At 55.8% G+C, this 23,879-nt stretch overlaps 1 protein-coding gene across 4 annotated transcripts in view; it reads left to right on the forward strand.

Moving 5' to 3' along the window:
- The first annotated feature begins 10,761 nt into the window (after positions 1–10,761).
- The window catches only part of cd2bp2 (CD2 (cytoplasmic tail) binding protein 2), a 27,825-nt gene continuing 14,707 nt past the window's right edge, over positions 10,762–23,879 (forward strand). Inside the window, exons 1-4 of one of the 4 annotated variants that reach the window (XM_072484016.1) lie at positions 10,762–10,925; positions 16,813–16,900; positions 21,990–22,128; positions 23,698–23,855. In XM_072484016.1, the coding sequence (XP_072340117.1) occupies positions 16,835–16,900; positions 21,990–22,128; positions 23,698–23,855 (363 nt within the window). In that variant the 5' untranslated portion in view covers positions 10,762–10,925; positions 16,813–16,834. Of the gene's footprint in view, positions 10,930–16,812; positions 16,901–21,989; positions 22,129–23,697; positions 23,856–23,879 lie in introns of all 4 variants that reach the window. The other 3 variants (XM_072484017.1, XM_072484019.1, XM_072484018.1) reach the window with 3 other exon arrangements.

Raw genomic sequence — 23,879 nt, forward strand, 5'->3', positions numbered from 1 at the left:
GAGAGTGAGACAGAGTGTTAGAGAGTGTGACAGAGTGTTAGAGAGTGAGACAGAGTGTTATAGCGTGAGACAGCGTGTTATAGTGTGAGACAGCGTGTTATAGCGTGAGACAGAGTGAGACAGAGTGTTAGAGAGCGAGACAGCGTGTTATCGAGTGAGACAGCGTGTTATAGAGTGAGACAGTGTGTTATAGAGTGAGACAGTGTTTTATAGAGTGAGACTGAGACAGAGTGTTATAGCGTGAGACAGCGTGTTATAGAGTGAGACAGCGTGCTATAGAGTGAGACAGCGTGTTATAGTGTGAGACAGCGTGTTATAGTGTGAGACAGAGTGTTAGAGAGCGAGACAGCGTGTTATCGAGTGAGACAGCGTGTTATAGAGTGAGACAGCGTGTTATAGAGTGAGGCAGAGTGTTAGAGAGTGTGACAGAGTGTTAGAGAGTGAGACAGAGTGTTATAGCGTGAGACAGCGTGTTATAGAGTGTGACAGAGTGTTAGAGAGTGTGACAGAGTGTTAGAGAGTGTGACAGAGTGTTAGAGACTGAGACAGAGTGTTATAGCGTGAGACAGCGTGTTATAGAGTGAGACAGCGTGTTATAGAGCGAGACAGCGTGTTATAGAGCGAGACAGCGTGTTATAGAGTGAGACAGCGTGTTATAGAGCGAGACAGCGTGTTATAGAGCGAGACAGAGTGTTATAGAGCGGGACAGAGTGTTATAGAGTGAGACAGCGTGTTAGAGAGTGAGACAGCGTGTTATAGAGTGAGACAGCGTGTTAGAGAGTGAGACAGAGTGTTAGAGAGCGAGACAGCGTGTTATCGAGTGAGACAGCGTGTTATAGAGTGAGACACCGTGTTATAGAGTGAGGCAGAGTGTTAGCGAGTGTGACAGAGTGTTAGAGAGTGAGACAGAGTGTTATAGCGTGAGACAGAGTGTTAGAGAGTGTGACAGAGTGTTAGAGAGTGTGACAGAGTGTTAGAGAGTGAGACAGAGTGTTATAGCGTGAGACAGCGTGTTATAGAGTGAGACAGTGTTTTATAGAGTGAGACTGAGACAGAGTGTTATAGCGTGAGACAGCGTGTTATAGAGTGAGACAGCGTGTTATAGAGCGAGACAGCGTGTTATAGAGCGAGACAGCGTGTTATAGAGTGAGACAGCGTGTTATAGAGCGAGACAGCGTGTTATAGAGCGAGACAGAGTGTTATAGAGTGGGACAGAGTGTTATAGAGTGAGACAGCATGTTATAGAGTGAGACAGCGTGTTAGAGAGTGAGACAGCGTGTTATAGAGTGAGGCAGAGTGTTAGAGAGTGAGACAGAGTGTTATAGCGTGAGACAGTGTTTTATAGAGTGAGACTGAGACAGAGTGTTATAGCGTGAGACAGCGTGTTATAGAGCGAGACAGCGTGTTATAGAGCGAGACAGAGTGTTAGAGAGTGAGACAGCGTGTTATAGAGTGAGACAGTGTTTTATAGAGTGAGACTGAGACAGAGTGTTATAGCGTGAGACAGCGTGTTATAGAGCGAGACAGCGTGTTATAGAGTGAGACAGAGTGTTATAGAGTGAGACAGCGTGTTATAGAGCGAGACAGCGTGTTATAGAGCGAGACAGAGTGTTAGAGAGTGAGACAGAGAGTTAGAGAGTGAGACAGAGTGTTAGAGAGTGAGACAGCGTGTTATAGAGTGAGACAGCGTGTTATAGAGCGGGACAGAGTGTTAGAGAGTGAGACAGCGTGTTATAGAGTGAGACTGAGACAGAGTGTTATAGAGTGAGACAGCGTGTTATAGAGCGAGACAGCGTGTTATAGAGCGAGACAGAGTGTTAGAGAGTGAGACAGAGAGTTAGAGAGTGAGACAGAGTGTTAGAGAGTGAGACAGCGTGTTATAGAGCGAGACAGCGTGTTATAGAGCGAGACAGAGTGTTAGAGAGTGAGACAGAGAGTTAGAGAGTGAGACAGAGTGTTAGAGAGTGAGACAGAGCGTTATAGCGTGAGACAGAGTGTCATAGAGTGAGACAGCGTGTCATAGAGTGGGGCAGAGTGTCATAGAGTGGGGCAGAGTGTCATAGAGTGGGGCAGAGTGTCATAGAGTGGTGCAGAGTGTCATAGAGTGGGGCAGAGTGTCATAGAGTGGGGCAGAGTGTCATAGAGTGGGACAGAGTGTCATAGAGTGGGACAGAGTGAGAGAGACAGAGTGATACAGAGTGAGAGAGACAGAGTGATACAGAGTGATGCAAAGAGAGACAGAGTGATACAGATTGATACAGAGTGGGAGAGACAGAGTGATACAGATTGATACAGAGTGAGAGAGACAGAGTGAGAGAGACAGAGTGATACAGATTGATACAGAGTGGGAGAGACAGAGTGATACAGAGTGAGAGAGACAGAGTGATACAGATTGATACAGAGTGAGAGAGACAGAGTGATACAGATTGATACAGAGTGGGAGAGACAGAGTGATGCAAAGAGAGACAGAGTGATACAGATTGATACAGAGTGGGAGAGACAGAGTGATACAGAGTGATGCAAAGAGAGACAGAGTGATACAGATTGATACAGAGTGGGAGAGACACAGTGATACAGAGTGATGCAAGAGTACCCAGCCAAACTTTGCATAACTCTCGGGGGAATGTTACTTTGTGACGCCAGAGAAGGCAAATGACTTCATCAAGGAGAATGGGTTGGGGGAGGCTAGAAAGAGGGAAATTGGGTGCAGTTTAGGGAATTTGTACCCGGTGTGCTGGTTAACACAGGCTGTATCGGATTTACATCACTGTGTTTATTTGTTTGGGGTCGCTTGGCGACGATTTGTGGATGTTCAGTTGGATGGTACGCCCTCCTTTTGGCATTCTGTGTCCAGACCATGATGTGTTACGGGTGTGTGTCTGGGGGGGGGGGGGGCAGTGGGGAGTTTGGAGATTGGGGCTATTTTGGGGCGTTGTTTCTTCGCTGTGACGGATACGGGGCACTGGGGGAGGGGCCGTGAGGTGGGTCGAGGAGGGGAGGCGGCGGGTGAGTGGGGGGGGGGGGGTGACGAGGGAGGGGAAGGTGGGGCCCTGTTTTAGGTCATTCCAGGTGGAAGGCGGGGCTACTAAACGGGTGCAGAGTGGGGCTGCGGTGGTTAGCCGGTGCAGTGGGGGGGATCGGGAGGGGGGAATGGGACGCGGCACTGTTGATATGGACGATGAACTTGGACATTGAGGTACCATCAATAACGACAGAAGACGAGTTGAGAGTGAAACTGTGGCTTTAATTAGCTTAAAGATACCTGCAGGCAGCCGGCCCCAGACTGAAGGCAGGGCCAGAGGTTGGCCACCTTTATACCTGAGCCCGAGGGGAGGAGCCACGGGCGGAGCCAGCAGCGGCAATCCCAGGCATGTTACATACAGCAGGTATAATACGATACAGTGGCTTACCGCAGGCATGAGCGGAGGGGGTGGTCATCTTGGTTGGCCCCGGTTTGGAAAGGGGAAATGGGGGGGGGGGTGGGCGTGGTCCAGGTTAGGTGACGATGGCGGAACCTCGGGGCGAGGGAAGGCGAAGCCTCCGGTGAGGATTGTGTCATTGAACGTCCTTGGGCTGGGGGGGGGGGGGGTGTCACTATCCTGCTAAACAGGAAAGCAGTGTTTACGGGTACAGGTAGGCCCGGGATCCGGGAGGTAGGTTTGCGATAGTGAGCGGGGTGTTACTGGGGGGGAGGGCGGGGGGGGGGGGTGGTTGCGGGGGGTATACACGCCCAATTGGGTTGGCCTTGAGCTCACGGAGAGGCAGCTAGGGACGATTCCGTACCTAGGCTCTCACCAACTGGTCACGGGCCTGGATTTGAATTGTGTAGAGGAGCCGGCTATAGATTGAGCCCCAAGTCGATGGGGCGGTCGGGAATGACGGGGGAGTTGGGAGGGCTTATGGAGAGAATGAGGATAGTGAATCCATGGTTCCTCCGTCTCGCACATTCACCGAGTACACTCCCGGGAGAACTTCTTTGTTGTGCGTAAGGCAGTGCTAATGGGGCGGGGGGGGGTGGGGGGGCGGGTGCATGGAGGTGGAATATGCTCTCGGACCACACTCAGCTCGGGGCGAGTGCAAGGACCAGGGTGGAGGTTGGGTTCGGAATGGGGTGGTATCTGCACCCACGTTTTGAGAGCGTCTGATGGCTGTTGTGTGGGGGTGGTGGGAAATTATTGAGCGGGAGGAGAGGCGCTGATTGCTGTAAGAGATAGAGGTGAATAGGGGGTACTCCATTGCAGGCGGAAAGGAAGAAACTGCAGGGGCAGATCGACCGGTTGACGACAGGGAAGGCAGTGGGCCAGCTAAGGAGGGTGCTGTGGCCGTAGTACTGATGCACACAGAACATCCAATTCTTTGACTAGTAAGATAATTTATTAACAAGACGAACACATGGAAAGATAACTAACAAACTATAATACAAACAGTAATGAATAAATGAATTCAGTGAATTCTCCTGAAGCAACGTCTAGTGCCAGTGTCCTCTAGTACGACTTACTACCAACTGCCGGATGTCTCGAGTCACATGGTGGGTCTCTATTGCCACCTGCTGTTTGGAGGTTGTATCGATAAACATTGATGGATAACTATTTACATTTATGTGCACATGCGTATCACCACAGCGGACATGGGGGGGGTGCAGTATGAGTATGGGGGGGGGGGGGAGGCAAGCCGTATGCTGGCCCACCAATAGCGGGAACAGGCAGCGTTGAGGGAAATTGTGCAGGTGGGGGCGGCGAGGTGAGAAGTGGCGTCGGAGCCAGGGTGAACGAACGAGGTGTTTCAGACCTTCTATCAGGCAGGGGCTGTCGAGGGCTGAGCCTGTTGCGGGTGGAGGGGGATGGGGGGGGGGAAGGAGGAGGGGATGGGTCAGTTCCTGGGTGGGGTGGAGTTCCAAGAGCTGGACGTGGAGAAGAGGCAGGCACTGGAGGAGCCATTGTGGCAAAAAAGAGGTGATCGAGTATGAAGCAGTCGGGGAAGGGGCCAGGGCCGAATGGCTTCCTGGTGGAATCCTATCAGCAGTTCACGGCAGAGGTGACCGCCCCTCACCTTTTGGGTATGTTCAATGAAGCGGCAACGGCCGACTATGTTGGCGCAGGCGTCTACCTCGCTGACCCCGGGGAAGGGGAAGGACCCGCTGGAGAGCGTGTCCTATTGGCCCACCTGACCGCTGAACACGGATGTGAAAGCCCCGCTTAAGATACTGGCGAGGAGGTTGGAGGGTGTGCAGGAGGTGCCCTTGGAGGATCAAGCGGGGTTTGGGAAGGGCAGGCAGCTCTCCAGTAATATCAATGTAACTGCGACTCCTTCAGAGGGGCGTGCACCTGAGGTGATTGTGTGGATGGATTCAGAACTAGCCTTCGACCGAGTAGAGTGGCGGGTGCCCCGTTTGAGATCCTTGGGAGGTTTGGGTTCGGGCTGAAGTTTGCAGGCGTGGGTGCAGCTGGTGTATGCGTCCCCCAGGGTGAGTGTGCGGACAAATGAGACGAGCCTGGGGCATCTTGGGCTGCACTGGGGAACGAGGCAGGGATGCCCACTGACACAGGTGTGTGCATTGTCGATTGAGCCCTTGGCACTTTGGGCCTGTGGCGAGTGGCGGGGAGATTGCGAGCGGGGGCGAGGCAGGGGGCATCGGGTGTCGCTGTCTGCTGACGCTGTTCGTGACGGACCCACTGGAAAGTATGGGGTGAATTATGGATTTGTTGAGGAAATCTGGTGCAAATTGAATGTCGGGAGAAGTGAGAGCTTCCCTGTGAACGTTCTGGGGCAGAATGGGAATCTGGGGACTCTGCCGTTTAAGGTGGCAGATTTCGATACTCGGACTGGGTCAAGTAAGAAGAATCTTTGTGTTGGGGGAACGAGCTTAAAGGCCCCGCTGCCGTCCTCCTCCGGGAAGTCCGCGAGTAGCCCAGTGGTAGAGTCGGCGGTTAAAAATCTGGAACCAACTGAGGAGGCGCTTCAAACTGTGGCCCATGTCGGTGACGACCCCGCGACCCGGGAATCGTAGATTTGTGCCGGGGGGATGGGGTGGGGGGAAATGGATGGGACGTAAACGCGGCGGAGGGAGGAAGGGTTAGCGCAGGTCAGGGACAAGTTTGTTGAGGGTGTGGAAGAACTGCGGGGGCAGTTTGAATTACCGAAGCGATTTTGGATATTGGTGGTGTGGGGCTTTTCCCTCATTTACTCAGGTATCGGAAAAATATGGGCAGCAGGGTAGCGCGGTGGTTGGCACTGTCGCAACACAGCGCGAGGGACACAGGTTCGATTCCGGCTTGGGTCACTGTCTGTGCGGAGTCTGCACGTCCTCCCCGTGTCTGCGTGGGTTTCCTCTGGGTGCTCCGGTTTCCTCCCACAGCCCAAAGATGTGCGGGTTAGGTGGATTGGCCGTGATAAATTGCCCTGAGTGCCCAAAATTGCAGACTCAGGAGCAGAAGCAATTGTGCTAACCACTATGCTACCGTGCTGCCCAGTCAGGTGTCTGAGATATATGGTTGGACGGGGTGTTGTTTGAGACATATTTTCAATGTGTCAAGTTTCTTAGATATATAGATGTTCAGACAGCCACTATTCCGAATAGTGTTATCTTAAGTGTCAAACGTTATAGGGCAAAGGAAGAAATCTGTTCATTTCCCGCGGTCCAACTGCAGGAAGGTAATTTAAAGAATTTACGGGCTGTCAATTGAAGGATCTTCCTTATCCCTGCATTTGTCTGGAATGGTTCAATGATCCTCGGGGTCAGCTTAAGTTTCTTGCAGCAAATGGTGACTTTTGAAAGACTTTTCTGCTGAAGTGGTTTTATTCCATTTTAAAATACTTGCTGTATCAATATCTGCTGCTTGCACTCGTCCTTATTCGAAACCGAATTCTGCGGAGAGTGTGATCTCCATGACAGTGTGTGGGGGAAGGGAGGATGAGGGATTTCTCCGGGGGGTTGTGGGAGATAAGGGGAGTTGGGGAGGGAGATAGATTGGGGACTTTGACGTGGAGTTAACGCGCCCTCCTCCTGCGCACGGAGAGTCTTGTGTGGTTCAAGGTGGTGCACAGGGTCCGGGTTCCCGGGAGCTGCGGGTGAGTGAGAGCAGCATCTGGGAGGGCGGGCCTCAGTGTTTGGGGGTGGGCCTCAGAGTCTGGAGGAGGGGCTCAGAGTCTGGAGGAGGGGCTCAGAGTCTGGAGGAGGGGCTCAGTGTGTGGGGGCGGGGCTCAGTGTCAGGGGGGGCGGGGCACAGTGTCTGGGGGTGGAGCTCAGTGTCTGGGGTGGAGCTCAGTGTCTGGGGTGGGGCTCAGTGTCTGGGGGCGGGGCTCAGTGTGAGGGTGGGGCTCAGTGTCTGGGGTGTGGCTCAGTGTCCAGGGCAGGGCTCAGAGTCTGGAGGTGGGGCTCAGTATCTGGGGCGGGATCAGTGTCCGGGGGAGGGGCTCAGTGTGAGGGCGGGGCTCAGAGTCTGGAGGAGGGGCTCAGTGTGTGGGGGTTGGGCTCACTGTCAGGGGGGTGGGGCACAATTGTGAGGGCAGGGCTCAGAGTCTGGAGGAGGAGGGGATCAGTGTGTGGGGGCGGGGTTCAGTGTCAGGGGGGCGGGGCACAGTGTCTGGGGGCGGAGCTGTGTCTGGGGGCAGGGCTCAGTGTGAGGGCGGGGCTCAGTGTCTGGGGTGGGGCTCAGTGTCTGGGGGCGGGGCTCAGTGTGAGGGCGGGGCTCAGTGTCTGGGGTGGGGCTCAGTGTCTGGGGGCGGGGCTCAGTGTGAGGGCGGGGCTCAGTGTCTGGGGTGGGGCTCAGTGTCTGGGGGCGGGGCTCAGTGTGCGGGGGCGGGGCTCTGTGTGCGGGGGCGGGGCTCAGTGTGCAGGGGCGGGGATCAGTGTGAGGGGGCGGGGCTCAGTGTGAGGGGGCGGGGCTCAGTGTGAGGGGGCAGGGCTCAGTGTGAGGGGGCGGGGCTCAGTGTGAGGGGGCGGGGCTCAGTGTCAGGGGGGGCGGGGCACAGTGTCTGGGGGTGGAGCTCAGTGTCTGGGGTGGAGCTCAGTGTCTGGGGTGGGGCTCAGTGTCTGGGGGCGGGGCTCAGTGTGAGGGTGGGGCTCAGTGTCTGGGGTGTGGCTCAGTGTCCAGGGCAGGGCTCAGAGTCTGGAGGTGGGGCTCAGTATCTGGGGCGGGATCAGTGTCCGGGGGAGGGGCTCAGTGTGAGGGCGGGGCTCAGAGTCTGGAGGAGGGGCTCAGTGTGTGGGGGTTGGGCTCACTGTCAGGGGGGTGGGGCACAATTGTGAGGGCAGGGCTCAGAGTCTGGAGGAGGAGGGGATCAGTGTGTGGGGGCGGGGTTCAGTGTCAGGGGGGCGGGGCACAGTGTCTGGGGGCGGAGCTGTGTCTGGGGGCAGGGCTCAGTGTGAGGGCGGGGCTCAGTGTCTGGGGTGGGGCTCAGTGTCTGGGGGCGGGGCTCAGTGTGAGGGCGGGGCTCAGTGTCTGGGGTGGGGCTCAGTGTCTGGGGGCGGGGCTCAGTGTGAGGGCGGGGCTCAGTGTCTGGGGTGGGGCTCAGTGTCTGGGGGCGGGGCTCAGTGTGAGGGCGGGGCTCAGTGTCTGGGGTGGGGCTCAGTGTCTGGGGCGGGCTATGTGAGGGGGCGGGGCTCAGTGTGTGGGGGCGGGGCTCAGTGTGAGGGGGCGGGGCTCAGTGTGAGGGGGCGGGGCTCAGTGTGAGGGGGCGGGGCTCAGTGTGTGGGGGCGGGGCTCTGTGTGCGGGGGCGGGGCTCTGTGTGCGGGGGCGGGGCTCAGTGTGCAGGGGCGGGGATCAGTGTGAGGGGGCGGGGCTCAGTGTGAGGGGGCGGGGCTCAGTGTGAGGGGGCAGGGCTCAGTGTGAGGGGGCGGGGCTCAGTGTGAGGGGGCGGGGCTCAGTGTCAGGGGGGGCGGGGCACAGTGTCTGGGGGTGGAGCTCAGTGTCTGGGGTGGAGCTCAGTGTCTGGGGTGGGGCTCAGTGTCTGGGGGCGGGGCTCAGTGTGAGGGTGGGGCTCAGTGTCTGGGGTGTGGCTCAGTGTCCAGGGCAGGGCTCAGAGTCTGGAGGTGGGGCTCAGTATCTGGGGCGGGATCAGTGTCCGGGGGAGGGGCTCAGTGTGAGGGCGGGGCTCAGAGTCTGGAGGAGGGGCTCAGTGTGTGGGGGTTGGGCTCACTGTCAGGGGGGTGGGGCACAATTGTGAGGGCAGGGCTCAGAGTCTGGAGGAGGAGGGGATCAGTGTGTGGGGGCGGGGTTCAGTGTCAGGGGGGCGGGGCACAGTGTCTGGGGGCGGAGCTGTGTCTGGGGGCAGGGCTCAGTGTGAGGGCGGGGCTCAGTGTCTGGGGTGGGGCTCAGTGTCTGGGGGCGGGGCTCAGTGTGAGGGCGGGGCTCAGTGTCTGGGGTGGGGCTCAGTGTCTGGGGGCGGGGCTCAGTGTGAGGGCGGGGCTCAGTGTCTGGGGTGGGGCTCAGTGTCTGGGGGCGGGGCTCAGTGTGAGGGCGGGGCTCAGTGTCTGGGGTGGGGCTCAGTGTCTGGGGCGGGCTATGTGTGGGGGTGGGGCTCAGTGAGTGGGGCAGGGCTCAGTGTGAGGGGGTGGGGCTCAGTGTCAGGGGCGGGGCTCAGTGTGAGGGGGCGAGTCTCAGTGTGAGGGGGTGGAGTTCAGTGTGAGGGGGCGGGGCTCAGTGTGAGGGGGCGGGGCTCAGTGTGAGGGGGTAGGGCTCAGTGTGAGGGGGCGGAGCTCAGTGTGAGGGGGTGGGGCTCAGTGTGAGGGGGCGAGGCTCAGTGTGAGGGGCAGGGCTCAGTGTGAGGGGGCAGGGCTCAGTGTGAGGGGGCAGGGCTCAGTGTGAGGGGGCGGAGCTCAGTGTGAGGGGGCGGGGCTCAGTGTGAGGGGGCGGGGCTCAGTGTGAGGGGGTGGGGCTCAGTGTGAGGGGGCGGGGCTCAGTGTGAGGGGGCGGGGCTCAGTGTGAGGGGGCGGGGCTCAGTGTGTGGGGGCGGGGCTCAGTGTGAGGGGGCGGGGCTCAGTGTGAGGGGGCGGGGCTCAGTGTGAGGGGGCGGGGCTCAGTGTGTGGGGGCGGGGCTCTGTGTGCGGGGGCGGGGCTCTGTGTGCGGGGGCGGGGCTCAGTGTGCAGGGGCGGGGATCAGTGTGAGGGGGCGGGGCTCAGTGTGAGGGGGCGGGGCTCAGTGTGAGGGGGCAGGGCTCAGTGTGAGGGGGCGGGGCTCAGTGTGAGGGGGCGGGGCTCAGTGTGAGGGGGCGGGACTCAGTGTGAGGGGGCGGGACTCAGTGTGAGGGGGCGGGGCTCAGTGTGAGGGGGCGGGGCTCAGTGTGAGGGGGCGGGGCTCAGTTAGTGGGGGAGGGGCTCAGTGAGTGGGGGAGGGGCTCAGTGAGTGGGGCAGGGCTCAGTGTGTGGGGGCGGGGCTCAGTGTGTGGGGGCGGGGCTCAGTGTGTGGGGGCGGGGCTCAGTGTGTGGGGGCGGGGCTCGGTGTGTGGGGGCGGGGCTCAGTGTGTGGGGGCGGGGCTGTGTGTGGGGGCGGGGCTGTGTGTGGGGGCGGGGCTGTGTGTGGGCGCGGGGCTCAGTGTGTGGGGGCGGGGCTCAGTGTCTGGGGCGGGGCTCGGTGTCTGGGGCGGGGCTCAGTGTCTGGGGGCGGGGCTCAGTGTCTGGGGGCGGGGCTCGGTGTGTGGGGCAGGGCTCAGTGTCTGAGGGCGGGATTCAGTGTTTGAGGGCGGGACTCAGTGTGTGGGGGCGGGGTTCAGTGGCTGGGGGATGGGCTCAAGTCCGGGGGCGGGGTTTGTGACGCGGACCAGACAGGAAGTGACGTATGGCTGAATGACGGTGGCCATGGGGTGTCGTTGCCCCGGAAGTGAACGGGAGCAGTGGCGCGGGTCGGTGGCTGGAAGGTGCTTCCAGCGGCTCCTTCGAACGGCAGAGAGTCCGCGCCGGGTGAACAGGCAGCCGGGGAAGAGCGGGTTGGTAACAGCCCCCCCATCCCCGCTACCTCGCCCCCTCGGCAGAGAAGCCGCCATTTTCCCTCCACAAGTTGCAGCGTGTGCGCATGTGCGCTGCAGTCGGTCGGGGGAGGCCGCCGGCAGCGGCGCAGGCGCAGTGGATTCTGACCGGCTGAGTTGGAGACGTCGACGCATGCGCGTCGCTGGCGCGGGGCGCTGTGGGAGTTGTAGTCCAGTTCTGTCTGCCTCCCCTGTGCTGCCCAGGCACTACAACTGTCAGAGGGTGGCTGCTGCCCCCTGCCAATGTGGGGGTGCCAACATTTAGGGGGCATTGTTGGCAGGGCTAGTGCCTGCCTCCAGAAATCTCCCCCCCCCCCCCTCCACTCAATGAGGGAAGCACCAGCAAGGGGGGGGGGTGCAGGGGCACACTTACCCAGCAGAATCGGACCGCCGCCCCCTCTGCTCTGGGGCACTGCAAGGCGGCGCTCAAAGGGCAAAGCCTGAGTGTCAAAAATGTTAGGTAGGGTTAGTGAGGGCTTGGGTAGGGTGCTCGTTCCAAGGGCTGGTGCAGAATCGATGGGCCGAATGGCCTCCTTCTGCACGGAAGGTTCTATGACCCGCATGTGCGTTGCTCGATCTCTGGAAGGCGGAGCGAGGTCGACGGTGTGCCCTGCGACTCAAACCCCCTCCTGCGCTGGGACGCGTTCGATGGCGACAGCACATCCGGAGATTCCCTACATTGCACAAGGAGGCCATTCGGCCCATCGAGTCTGCGGCAACCCCCCGGAAGAGCACCTGCCCTGGGCCCTCGACCCGCGCCCTATCCCCTAAGCCTGCGCATGGACGATTCGCCAAACCCGTGTATCTTCAGAATGTGGGAGGAAACCGGAGCACCCGGAGGAAACCCACGCAGATACGGGGATGACGTGCAGACTCCGCACAGACAGTGACCCAAGCCGGAATTGAACCCAGGTTCCTGGCACTGTGGACAGCAGTCCTAACCACTGTGCCAACATAGAGGAAGCTTTACTCTGTATCTAACCCCGTGCTGTACCTGTCCTGGGAGTGTTTGATGGGGACAGTGTAGAGGGACCTTTACTCTGTATCTAACCCCGTGCTGTACCTGTCCTGGGAGTGTTTGAGGGGGACAGTGTAGAGGGAGCTTTACTCAGTATCTAACCCCGTGCTGTACCTGTCCTGGGAGTGTTTGATGGGACAGTGTAGAGGGACCTTTACTCTGTATCTAACCCCGTGCTGTACCTGTCCTGGGAGTGTTTGAGGGGGACAGTGTAGAGGGAGCTTTACTCTGTATCTAACCCCGTGCTGTACCTGTCCTGGGAGTGTTTGATGGGGACAGTGTGGAGGGAGCTTTACTCTGTATCTAACCCCGTGCTGTACCTGTCCTAGGAGTGTTTGATGGGGACAGTGTAGAGGGACCTTTACTCTGTATCTAACCCCGTGCTGTACCTGTCCTGGGAGTGTTTGAGGGGGACAGTGTAGAGGGAGCTTTACTCTGTATCTAACCCCGTGCTGTACCCGTCCTGGGAGTGTTTGATGGGACAGTTAGCGGGAGCTTTACTCTGTATCTAACCCCGTGCTGTACCTGTCCTGGGAGTGTTTGATGGGACAGTGTCGAGGGAGCTTTACTCTGTATCTAACCCCGTGCTGTACCTGTCCAGGGAGTGTTTGATGGGACCGTGTCGAGGGAGCTTTACTCTGTATCTATCCCCGTGCTGTACCAGTCCTGGGAGTGTTTGATGGGACAGTGTCGAGGGAGCTTTACTTTGTATCTAACCCCGTGCTGTTCCTGTCCTGGGAGTGTTTGATGGGGACAGTGTAGATGGAGCTTTACTCTGTCTCTAACCCCGTGCTGTACCTGTCCTGGGAGTGTTTGATGGGGACAGTGTAGCGGGAGCTATACTCTGTATCTAACCCCGTCTGTACCTGTCCTGGGAGTGTTTGATTGGGACAGTGTAGAGGGAGCTTTACTCTGTATCTAACCCCGTGCTGTACCTCTCCTGGGAGTGTTTGATGGGACATTGTTGGGGGATCTTTACTCCATATCTAACCCCGTGCTGTACCTGTCCTGGGAGTGTTTGATGGGACAGTGTAGCGGGAGTTATACTCTGTATCTAACCCGGTCAGTACCTGTCCTGGGAGTGTTTGATTGGGACAGTGTAGAGGGAGCTTTACTCTGTATCTAACCCCGTGCTGTACGTGTCCTGGGAGTGTTTGATGGGACAGTGTCGAGGGAGCTTTACTCTGTATCTAACCCCGTGCTGTACCTGTCCAGGGAGTGTTTGATGGGACCGTGTCGAGGGAGCTTTACTCTGTATCTATCCCCGTGCTGTACCAGTCCTGGGAGTGTTTGATGGGACAGTGTCGAGGGAGCTTTACTTTGTATCTAACCCCGTGCTGTTCCTGTCCTGGGAGTGTTTGATGGGGACAGTGTAGATGGAGCTTTACTCTGTCTCTAACCCCGTGCTGTACCTGTCCTGGGAGTGTTTGATGGGGACAGTGTAGCGGGAGCTATACTCTGTATCTAACCACGTCTGTACCTGTCCTGGGAGTGTTTGATTGGGACAGTGTAGAGGGAGCTTTACTCTGTATCTAACCCCGTGCTGTACCTCTCCTGGGAGTGTTTGATGGGACATTGTTGGGGAGCTTTACTCTATATCTAACCCCGTGCTGTACCTGTCCTGGGAGTGTTTGATGGGACAGTGTAGCGGGAGTTATACTCTGTATCTAACCCGGTCAGTACCTGTCCTGGGAGTGTTTGATTGGGACAGTGTAGAGGGAGCTTTACTCTGTATCTAACCCCGTGCTGTACGTGTCCTGGGAGTGTTTGATGGGACAGTGTCGAGGGAGCTTTACTCTATATCTAACCCCGTGCTGTACCTGTCGTGGGAGTGTTTGATGGGACAGTGTCGAGCGAGCTTTACTCTGTATCTAACCCCGTGCTGTACCTGTCCTGGGAATGTTTGATGGGACAGTGTCGAGGGAGTTTTACTCTGTATCTAACCCCGTGCTGTACCTGTCCTGGGAGTGTTTGATGGGACAGTGTCGAGAGAGCTTTACTTTGTATCTAACCCCGTGCTGTACCAGTCCTGGGAGTGTTTAATGGGGACAGTGTAGAGGGAGCTTTCCTCTGTATCTAACCCCGTGCTGTACCTGTCCTGGGAATGTTTGATGGGACAGTGTCGAGGGAGTTTTACTCTGTATCTAACCCCGTGCTGTACCTGTCCTGGGAGTGTTTGATGGGACAGTGTCGAGAGAGCTTTACTTTGTATCGAACCCCGTGCTGTACCTGTCCTGGGAGTGTTTGATGGGGACAGTGTAGAGGGAGCTTTACTCTGTATCTAACCCCGTGCTGTACCTGTCCTGGGAGTGTTTGATGGGGACAGTGTCGAGGGAGCTTAACTCAATATCTAACCCCGTGCTGTACATGTCCTGGGAGTGTTTGATGGTACAGTGTCGAGGGAGCTTTACTCTGTATCTAACCCCGTGCTGTACCTGTCCTGGGAATGTTTGATGGGACAGTGTCGAGGGAGTTTTACTCTGTATCTAACCCCGTGCTGTACCTGTCCTGGGAGTGTTTGATGGGACAGTGTCGAGAGAGCTTTACTTTGTATCTAACCCTGTGCTGTACCTGTCCTGGGAGGGTTTAATGGGGACAGTGTAGCGGGAGCTTTACTTTGTATCTAAGCCCGTGCTGTACCTGTCCTGGGAGTGTTTGATGGGGACAGTGTAGAGGGAGCTTTACTCTGTATCGAACCCCGTGCTGTACCTGTCCTGGGAGTGTTTGATGGGGACAGTGTAGAGGGAGCTTTACTCTGTATCTAACCCCGTGCTGTACCTGTCCTGGGAGTGTTTGATGGGACAGTGTCGAGGGAGCTTTACTCTATATCTAACCCCGTGCTGTACCTGTCCTGGGAGTCTTTGATGGGACAGTGTCGAGGGAGCTTTACTCTGTATCTAACCCCGTCTGTACCTGTCCTGGGAGTGTTTGATGGGGACAGTGTAGCGGGAGCTATTCTCTGTATCTAACCCCGTCTGTACCTGTCCTGGGAGTGTTTGATTGGGACAGTGTAGAGGGAGCTTTACTCTGTATCTGACCCCATGCTGTATCTGTCCTGGGAGTGTTTGATGGGACTGTGTCGAGGGAGCTTTACTTTGTATCTAAGCCCGTGCTGTACCTGTCCTGGGAGTGTTTGATGGGGACAGTGTAGATGGAGCTTTACTCTGTATCGAACCCCGTGCTGTTCCTGTCCTGGGAGTGTTTAATGGGGACAGTATAGCGGGAGCTTTACTCTGTAACTATCCCCGTGCTGTACCTGTCCTGGGAGTGTTTGATGGGGACAGTGTAGAGGGAGCTTTACTCTGTATCTAACCCGTGCTGTACCTGTCCTGGGAGTGTTTGATGGGGACAGTGTAGAGGGAGCTTTACTCTGTATCTAACCCCGTGCTGTACCTGTCCTGGGAGTGTTTGATGGGGACAGTGTAGAGGGAGCTTTACTCTGTATCTAACCGTGCTGTACCTGTCCTGGGAGTGTTTGATGGGGACAGTGTCGAGGGAGCTTTGCTCTGTATCTAACCCCGTGCTGTACCTGTCCTGGGAGTGTTTGATAGGGACAGTGTAGAGGGAGCTTTACTCTGTATCTAACCCCGTGCTGTACCTGTCCTGGGAGTGTTTGATAGGGACAGTGTAGAGGGAGCTTTACTCTGTATCTAACCCCGTGCTGTACCTGTCCTGGGAGTGTTTGATGGGGACAGTGTAGAGGGAGCTTTACTCTGTATCTAACCCCGTGCTGTACCTGTCCTGGGAGTGTTTGATGGGGACAGTGTAGAGGGAGCTTTACTCTGTATCTAACTCCGTGCTGTACCTGTTCTGGGAGTGTTTGATGGGGACAGTGTAGAGGGAGCTTTACTCTGTATCTAACTCCGTGCTGTACCTGTTCTGGGAGTGTTTGATGGGGACAGTGTAGAGGGAGCTTTACTCTGTATCTAACCCAGTGCTGTACCTGTCCTGGGAGTGTTTGATGGGGACAGTGTAGAGGGAGCTTTACTCTGTATCTAACCCCGTGCTGTACCTGTCCTGTGAGTGTTTGATGGGGACAGTGTAGAGGGAGCTTTACTCTGTATCTAACCCAGTGCTGCACCTGTCCTGGGAGTGTTTGATGGGGACAGTGTAGAGGGAGCTTTACTCTGTATCTAACCCCGTGCTGTACCTGTCCTGGGAGTGTTTGATGGGGACAGTGTAGAGGGAGCTTTACTCTGTATCTAACCCCGTGCTGTACCTGTCCTGTGAGTGTTTGATGGGGACAGTGTAGAGGGAGCTTTACTCTGTATCTAACCCAGTGCTGCACCTGTCCTGGGAGTGTTTGATGGGGACAGTGTAGAGGGAGCTTTACTCTGTATCTAACCCCGTGCTGTACCTGTCCTGTGAGTGTTTGATGGGGACAGTGTAGAGGGAGCTTTACTCTGTATCTAACCCAGTGCTGCACCTGTCCTGGGAGTGTTTGATGGGGACAGTGTAGAGGGAGCTTTACTCTGTATCTAACCCCGTGCTGTACCTGTCCTGGGAGTGTTTGATGGGGACAGTGTAGAGGGAGCTTTACTCTGTATCTAACCCCGTGCTGTACCTGTCCTGGGAGTGTTTGATGGGGACAGTGTAGAGGGAGCTTTACTCTCTATCTAACCCCGTGCTGTACCTGTCCTGGGAGTGTTTGATGGGGACAGTGTAGAGGGAGCTTTACTCTGTATCTAACCCCGTGCTGTACCCGTCCTGGGAGTGTTTGATGGGGACAGTGTAGAGGGAGTTTACTCTGTATCTACATCTCATTGAACTGTGTATGTACTTGGTGAGTTTCTGCCTCCTGTTGGGTAATTGCAAACACTTTGTTGTCAGGTAGCAGATCCTGATCGTGGACATGTCGAAACGCAAAGTGTCCTTTGAGGTTGGCAGTGGGGATCAAGACGACAGTGTAATTCAGCGGGTATGTGAGTGCAGCAACAAACAACGCAGCATCATACTGTGCGCCTCCTAAGAAATCGCAGTAGGCCATTGGGCCACTCTAATCCTTCTGCCCCATTCGCCCCTAACCTATCTGTAACGCAAACCCCACTCTCCTCCCCCTCCCACCATCACCCTCGACTCCCTCTTGTCGATCAGAAACTTGTCTAGCCCCTATGCTCTCCCGGTGGGGGGAGAATTGCATAGATTGACCCTCAGTCAAAAGAGGACATTGCTCCCCATCTCTGCCTCCAGTGAGGAGACCCCCTTATCCTGAAACTGTGCTCGTCCCCCCCCCCCACCTTGTTCTAGCCCCCGCCCCCACCCTGAGGGGGGCAACATCCTCTTCATATCCACTCTGTCGAGCCCTCCCCTCACAATCTGATATGAGAAGGGCAGCACGGTAGCATTGTGGATAGCACAATTGCTTCACAGCTCCAGGGTCCCAGGTTCGATTCCGGCTTGGGTCACTGTCTGTGCGGAGTCTGCACATCCTCCCCGTGTGTGCGTGGGTTTCCTCCGGGTGCTCCGGTTTCCTCCCACAGTCCAAAGATGTGCAGGCTAGGTGGATTGGCCATGATAAATTGCCCTTCGTGTCCAAAATTGCCCTTAGTGTTGGGTGGGGTTACTGGGTTATGGGGATAGGGTGGAGGTATTGCCCTTGGGTGGGGTGTTCTTCCCAAGAGCCGGTGCAGACTCGATGGGCTGAATGGCCTCCGTCTGCACTGTAAATTCTATGATGATGATAAGATGTAGGAGCAGAATTAGGCCATTCGGCCCATCGAGTCTGCTCCGCCATTCTCTCACGGCTGATATGTTCCTCATCTGCTACCTACAATGTTACAGGCCAAGAGCTGGATTGTGAAATCAGCCAGAGCATCTCCTCCCGAGAACGCATGACCTGGGAGCGGGAGTCTGCAATTTAGCTTCCAGAGTTTAAACACCCTCAATGTGATCATGTCTGATCCCCATCACAGCCTCAACTCCACTGCCCTGCCCGTTCTCCATCACCCTTTCAACTCATTACCAATTAAAAATCTGTCTAACTCCTCAAACTGACTCACTATCCCAGCATCCATCGCACTCTGGGGGAGCGAATTCCACAGATTCACAACCCTTCGGGAGAAGTAGCTTCTCCTCAAATCGGTTTGACATTTGCTACCTCTTATTCCAAGACTATGACCTCTCGTTCTAGAATGTTCCACAAGTGGAAGCATCCACTCCACGTCTACTTTATCCAAACCTTTTATCATCTTTTATCCTCAATTAGATCTCCTCTCATTCTTCTAAACTCGAGAGAGTATCGGCCTGAACTGTTTAATCTCTCCTCGTACGACAAACCCCTCATCTCTGGAATCAACCTAGTGAACCTCCTCTGAACTGCCTCCAATGTCTCTACATCTTTCCTCAAATAAGGGACCCAAAACTGTGCACAGCACTCCAGGCACGGTCTCACCGATGCCGTGTACAGTTACAGCAACACTTCTCTACCTCTATACTCAATTCCTTCAGCTATAATTGCCGACTTTCCATTGGCTTTCTTTATTACCTGCTGCACCTACACGCTCGTTTTCTGTGACTCAGGCACGAGGACCCCCAGATCCCTCTGCATCAGAGCTCCCCGAAGTCTCTCACCATTTCCATAATAAGCTGCCTTTCCATTTTTTCGACCAAAATAACCTCACATTTATCCACGTGAAACTCCATCTGCCACCCAGACTCTTCTGTCCGTCGGCCAGTCTTCTATCCCAGATAATAAATTACTCAGAATCCCCAGGTGATCTCACCTTGTGAATTAACCTCCTGTGAGGCACCTTATCAAACGCCTTCCGGAAGTCCAGGTATAGTACATCTACAGCCTCTCCATTATCCACTTGGCTTGTTACATCATCGAAGAACTCTCGTAAATTAGTCAAACATTATTTGCCCTTCATAAAACCACGCTGACTCTGATGGATAGCACTTTGGCTTTCCAAATGTCCTGCTATTACTGCCTTGATAATTGGTTCTATCAGTTTCCCAACAACAGATATTATGGTCTGTAATTTCCCAAATCCTTTTGAATGAGGGCGTTACGTCAGCATTTTTCCAATCCACTGGAATCTTTCCCGTGTCCAGGGTATTTTTGGAATGCCAGAACCAATGGATCCACTATCTCTGCTGCTCCGTCCTTTACACCCGAGGATGCTGGCCATCGGGCCCTGGGGACTTGTCTGCCCTCGATCCCAATAGTTTGTTCAGTACTGTATCCCTATTGATGCTGATTGTTCCATTCCCTCTGAATTTCCCGTTCCTGCAGGAATGGTACGAGTGAAAACTGAGGCAAAGTATTGATTTCGCATTTCTGCGTTCCCCGCCATTAGCTCACCAGTTTCAACTTCCAAGGGGCCAACGTTCGCCTGAGCAACTCTCTTCCCTTTTGTGTACCGGTCGAAGCTTTTGCTGTCCTTTTTGATATTCTGTGCAAGTTTATTTTCATAATTTACCTGAGCTTTTTTATGACCTTTTTAGTATTCCTTTGTTTATGTTTGAAGGTTTCCCAATCTTCCAGCCTGCCACTGACCTTTGCAAGATGGTATAACTTTGTTTTTGTCTTTATAATGTCCTTGACCTCCTTGATTAACCGTTGATGTTTTTTCCCCCTCTTCCCATCTTCCTTCCTCTCTGGGATATATTTTAGTGAAGAATTGAGTATCTCCTTAAACAACTGCCACTGCTCATCAGCTGTCCTGCCTTTAGCCTTCCTGCCCAGTCCGTACGGGCCACATCTGACATCAAGCCTTTGTAATTTCCTATGTTTAATTCCAGAACACTAGTGATACGTTTCAATAAGATCACCTCGCGCTCTTCGAAATTTCAATGGGTGCGGGGCCCCAACCTGCCCAAATATTTCCTCATGAGACAACGACCCACCTCGCATATTCCAGGAATCAGCCCGGGGAACCTTCTCTGAACTGCCTCCAACGTGAGGCTCTCCCTCCGTGACTAAGGAGACCAAAACCGTATGCAGTACTCCAGCTGCGGAAACGCCAACGCCACACAGAGTTGTCGCAAGACGTTTCGACTTTTATACTCGATCCTCTCCCCGCGCGATATAGGACAATATTCCACTCGCCTCCCTCATCACTTGCTGCATCTGTGTACTAATGTTTTCTGAATGATGCACCAGGATGCCCAGATCCCTCTGTACCACAGCAACAACGAGATCCCTCTGTACCACATCAACACCCAGATCCCTCTGTACCGCAGCAACACCCAGATCGATCTGTACTGCAGCAACACCCAGATCCCTCTGTACCGCAGCAACACCCAGACCCTTCTGTACCGCAGCGACACCCAGATCCCTCTGTACCACAGCAACACCCAGTTCCCTCTGTACCACAGCAACACCAAGATCCCTCTGTACCACAGCAACACCCAGATCCCTCTGTGCCACAGAAACACCCAGATCCCTCTGTACCACAGCAACACCCAGATCCCTCTGTACCACAGCAACACCCAGATCCCTCTGTACCACAGCAACACCCAGATCCCTCTGTACCACAGCAACACCCAGATCCCCCTGTACCACAGCAACACCCAGATCCCTCTGTACCGCAGCAACACCCAGATCCCTCTGTACCGCAGCGACACCCAGATCCCTCTGTACCACAGCAACACCCAGATCCCTCTGTACCGCAGCAACACCCAGATCCCTCTGTACCGCAGCAACACCCAGATCCCTCTGTACCGCAGCAACACCCAGATCATTCTGTACCGCAGCAACACCCAGATCCCTCTGTACCGCAGCAACACCCAGATCCCTCTGTACCACAGCAACACCCAGATCCCCCTGTACCGCAGCAACACCCAGATCCCTCTGTACCGCAGCAACACCCAGATCCCTCTGTACCACAGCAACACCCAGATCCCTCTGTACCGCAGCAACACCCAGATCCCTCTGTACCGCAGCAACACCCAGATCCCTCTGTACCGCAGCAACACCCAGATCCCTCTGTACCGCAGCAACACCCAGATCCCTCTGTACCGCAGCAACACCCAGATCCCTCTGTACCGCAGCAACACCCAGATCCCTCTGTACCACAGCAACACCCAGATCCCTCTGTACCGCAGCAACACCCAGATCATTCTGTACCACAGCGACACCCAGATCCCGCTGTACCGCAGCGACACCCAGATCCCTCTGTACCACAGCAACACCCAGATCCCTCTGTACCACAGCAACACCCAGATCATTCTGTACCGCAGCAACACCCAGATCCCTCTGTACCGCAGCAACACCCAGATCCCTCTGTACCACAGCAACACCCAGATCCCACTGTACCACAGCAACACCCAGATCCCTCTGTACCGCAGCGACACCCAGATCCCTCTGTACCGCAGCAACACCCAGATCCCTCTGTACCACAGCAACACCCAGATCCCTCTGTACCGCAGCAACACCCAGATCCCTCTGTACCACAGCAACACCCAGATCCCTCTGTACCGCAGCAACACCCAGATCCCTCTGTACCGCAGCAACACCCAGATCCCTCTGTACCGCAGCGACACCCAGATCCCTCTGTACCACAGCGTCACCCAGATCCCTCTGTACCGCAGCAACACCCAGATCCCTCTGTACCGCAGCAACACCCAGATCCCTCTGTACCACAGCAACACCCAGATCCCTCTGTACCGCAGCAACACCCAGATCCCTCTGTACCACAGCGTCACCCAGATCCCTCTGTACAGCAGCGACACCCAGATCCCTCTGTACCACAGCGACACCCAGATCCCTCTGTACAGCAGCGACACCCAGATCCCTCTGTACCACAACGACACCCAGATCCCTCTGTACAGCAGCGACACCCAGATCCCTCTGCACCACAGCAACATCCAGACTCTCTCCGACCCTCCCCTGGCAACCGTGCCCCCCCCCCCCCCCCCCCCCCGCATTGTTCTGCATGCTCTCCATTTTATTAATATCCTGTTTTTATTGCTGTTTTTTCACATATTTCTCTCTCTCTCTCTCTCTCTGCATCCGCCTCCCCTCCATCTTACTTTATCTCTGTCTGTCTCTTCCACGCCTCCAGGCAGAGGCGAATGGGGCCCCGGGGGGAGGACCGGGGAGTCGCTTCAAAGGAAAACACTCCTTGGACAGCGACGAAGAGGACGAGGAGGACGAACGAGAGACGAAGAAATATGACATCCTGGCCACGGAGGACATTGAAGGTGAGGAGAGTGCGTGCGGAGCCGGGCGGGCGGGGCACAGCACCACCTTGGCCCAGGACTGATCTCATCATAGCCTGAGTCCCCTTCGCACTTCCCAGAAGGAGGGAGAGACTGTGCTCACCGGCTGAGAGAGAGCACCGGCAGAGCATGGGGTGATAGGTCCGATTGCGAGAGCCGTAAGAGCAGTGAGCGTGAGGCAGGCATACGACAGAGAGGGAGGGAGGGAATGAAAGGAAGAGGAGAGGAAGGAGCCACAGGCAGTGGGAGGACAAACATTTGTATGAAGGACAGAAACAGTGAAAAATAGCGACTTTCGGACATTTTGTTTCGAAAATAGAGCCAAAGGATTCATGAGCCTCCGAGCGAAGATGTTAGTCCTCGTACCTCCTCAAAATGGCTGACTCCCTTGTCCTGAGGCTCTGAGCCCCACCCTGCCCCCGTGTTTGATATCCCCCAATTGGAGGTTTTTTTTTCGGTAAACAACCTTTTGTTGTGAGTGGGACACAAAGCTGGGTGGGAATGTAAGCTGTGTGGAGGATACAAAGCTGGGTGGGAGTGTAAGCTGTGAGGAGGATACAAAGCTGGGTGGGAATGTAAGCTGTGAGGCGGATACAAAGCTGGGTGGGAGTGTAAGCTGTGAGGAGGATACATTCCCACCCAGCTTTGTATCCCCCTCACAGCTTACATTCCCACCCAGCTTTGTATCCTCCTCACAGCTTACACTCACATTCAGCTGTGAGGGGGATACAAAGCTGGATGGGGATTGTAAGCTGTGAGGATACAAAGCTGGGTGGGAGTGTAAGCTGTGAGGGGGATACAAAGCTGGGTGGGAGTGTAAGCTGTGAGGGGGACACAAAGCTGGGTGGGAGTGTAAGCTGTGAGGGGGATACAAAGCTGGATGGGGATTGTAAGCTGTGAGGATACAAAGCTGGGTGGGAGTGTAAGCTGTGAGGGGGATACAAAGCTGGGTGGGAGTGTAAGCTGTGAGGATACAAAGCTGGGTGGGAGTGTAAGCTGTGAGGGGGATACAAAGCTGGATGGGGATTGTAAGCTGTGAGGAGGATACAAAGCTGGGTGGGAGTGTAAGCTGTGAGGAGGATACAAAGCTGGATGGGGATTGTAAGCTGTGAGGGGGATACAAAGCTGGGTGAGTGTGTAAGCTGTGAGGAGGATACAAAGCTGGGTGGGAGCGTAAGCTGTGAGGGGGATACAAAGCTGGGTGGGAGTGGCTCGGGAGGTGGGTTGTGGACGGTGTGTTGATGGGTGGTGGGTGTGGAGATTGGGTGGGTGGGGAGGGGGATGTGGCGGTGGGAGGGGGTGGTGGTGGTGGGTGGGGAGGGGGTTGTGGGTGATGAGGGGGTGGGTTTGGAGGGGATGGTGGGTGGGGAGGGGGTGGGTGGTGGTGGGTGAGGAGGGGGCGGTGGTGGGTGGGGCGGGGGCGGTGGTGGGTGGGGAGCGGATTGTGGTGGGTGATGAGGGGGTGGGTTGGGGAGGGGGTGTCGCTGTCACCGGGCTGCGGGGGCCTGAGCAAACCCAGCGGGTAACCGTGTCCGACTTGCTTGCCTCCAGGTCAGGAATCGGCCACCATCGACTACGATGAGGGCATAAAGATCACCCCCTTCAACCTGGACGAGGAGATGGAGGAGGGGCACTTTGACTCTGAGGGGAACTACTTCTTGAAGAAAGAGGGAGTGATCCGTGACAACTGGCTGGACAACATTGACTGGGTAAGGCAGCAGAGCGGTGCGTGG

The sequence above is a fragment of the Scyliorhinus torazame genome, chromosome 19, assembly GCF_047496885.1.
Source record: "Scyliorhinus torazame isolate Kashiwa2021f chromosome 19, sScyTor2.1, whole genome shotgun sequence".
Taxonomy (NCBI): domain Eukaryota; kingdom Metazoa; phylum Chordata; class Chondrichthyes; order Carcharhiniformes; family Scyliorhinidae; genus Scyliorhinus; species Scyliorhinus torazame.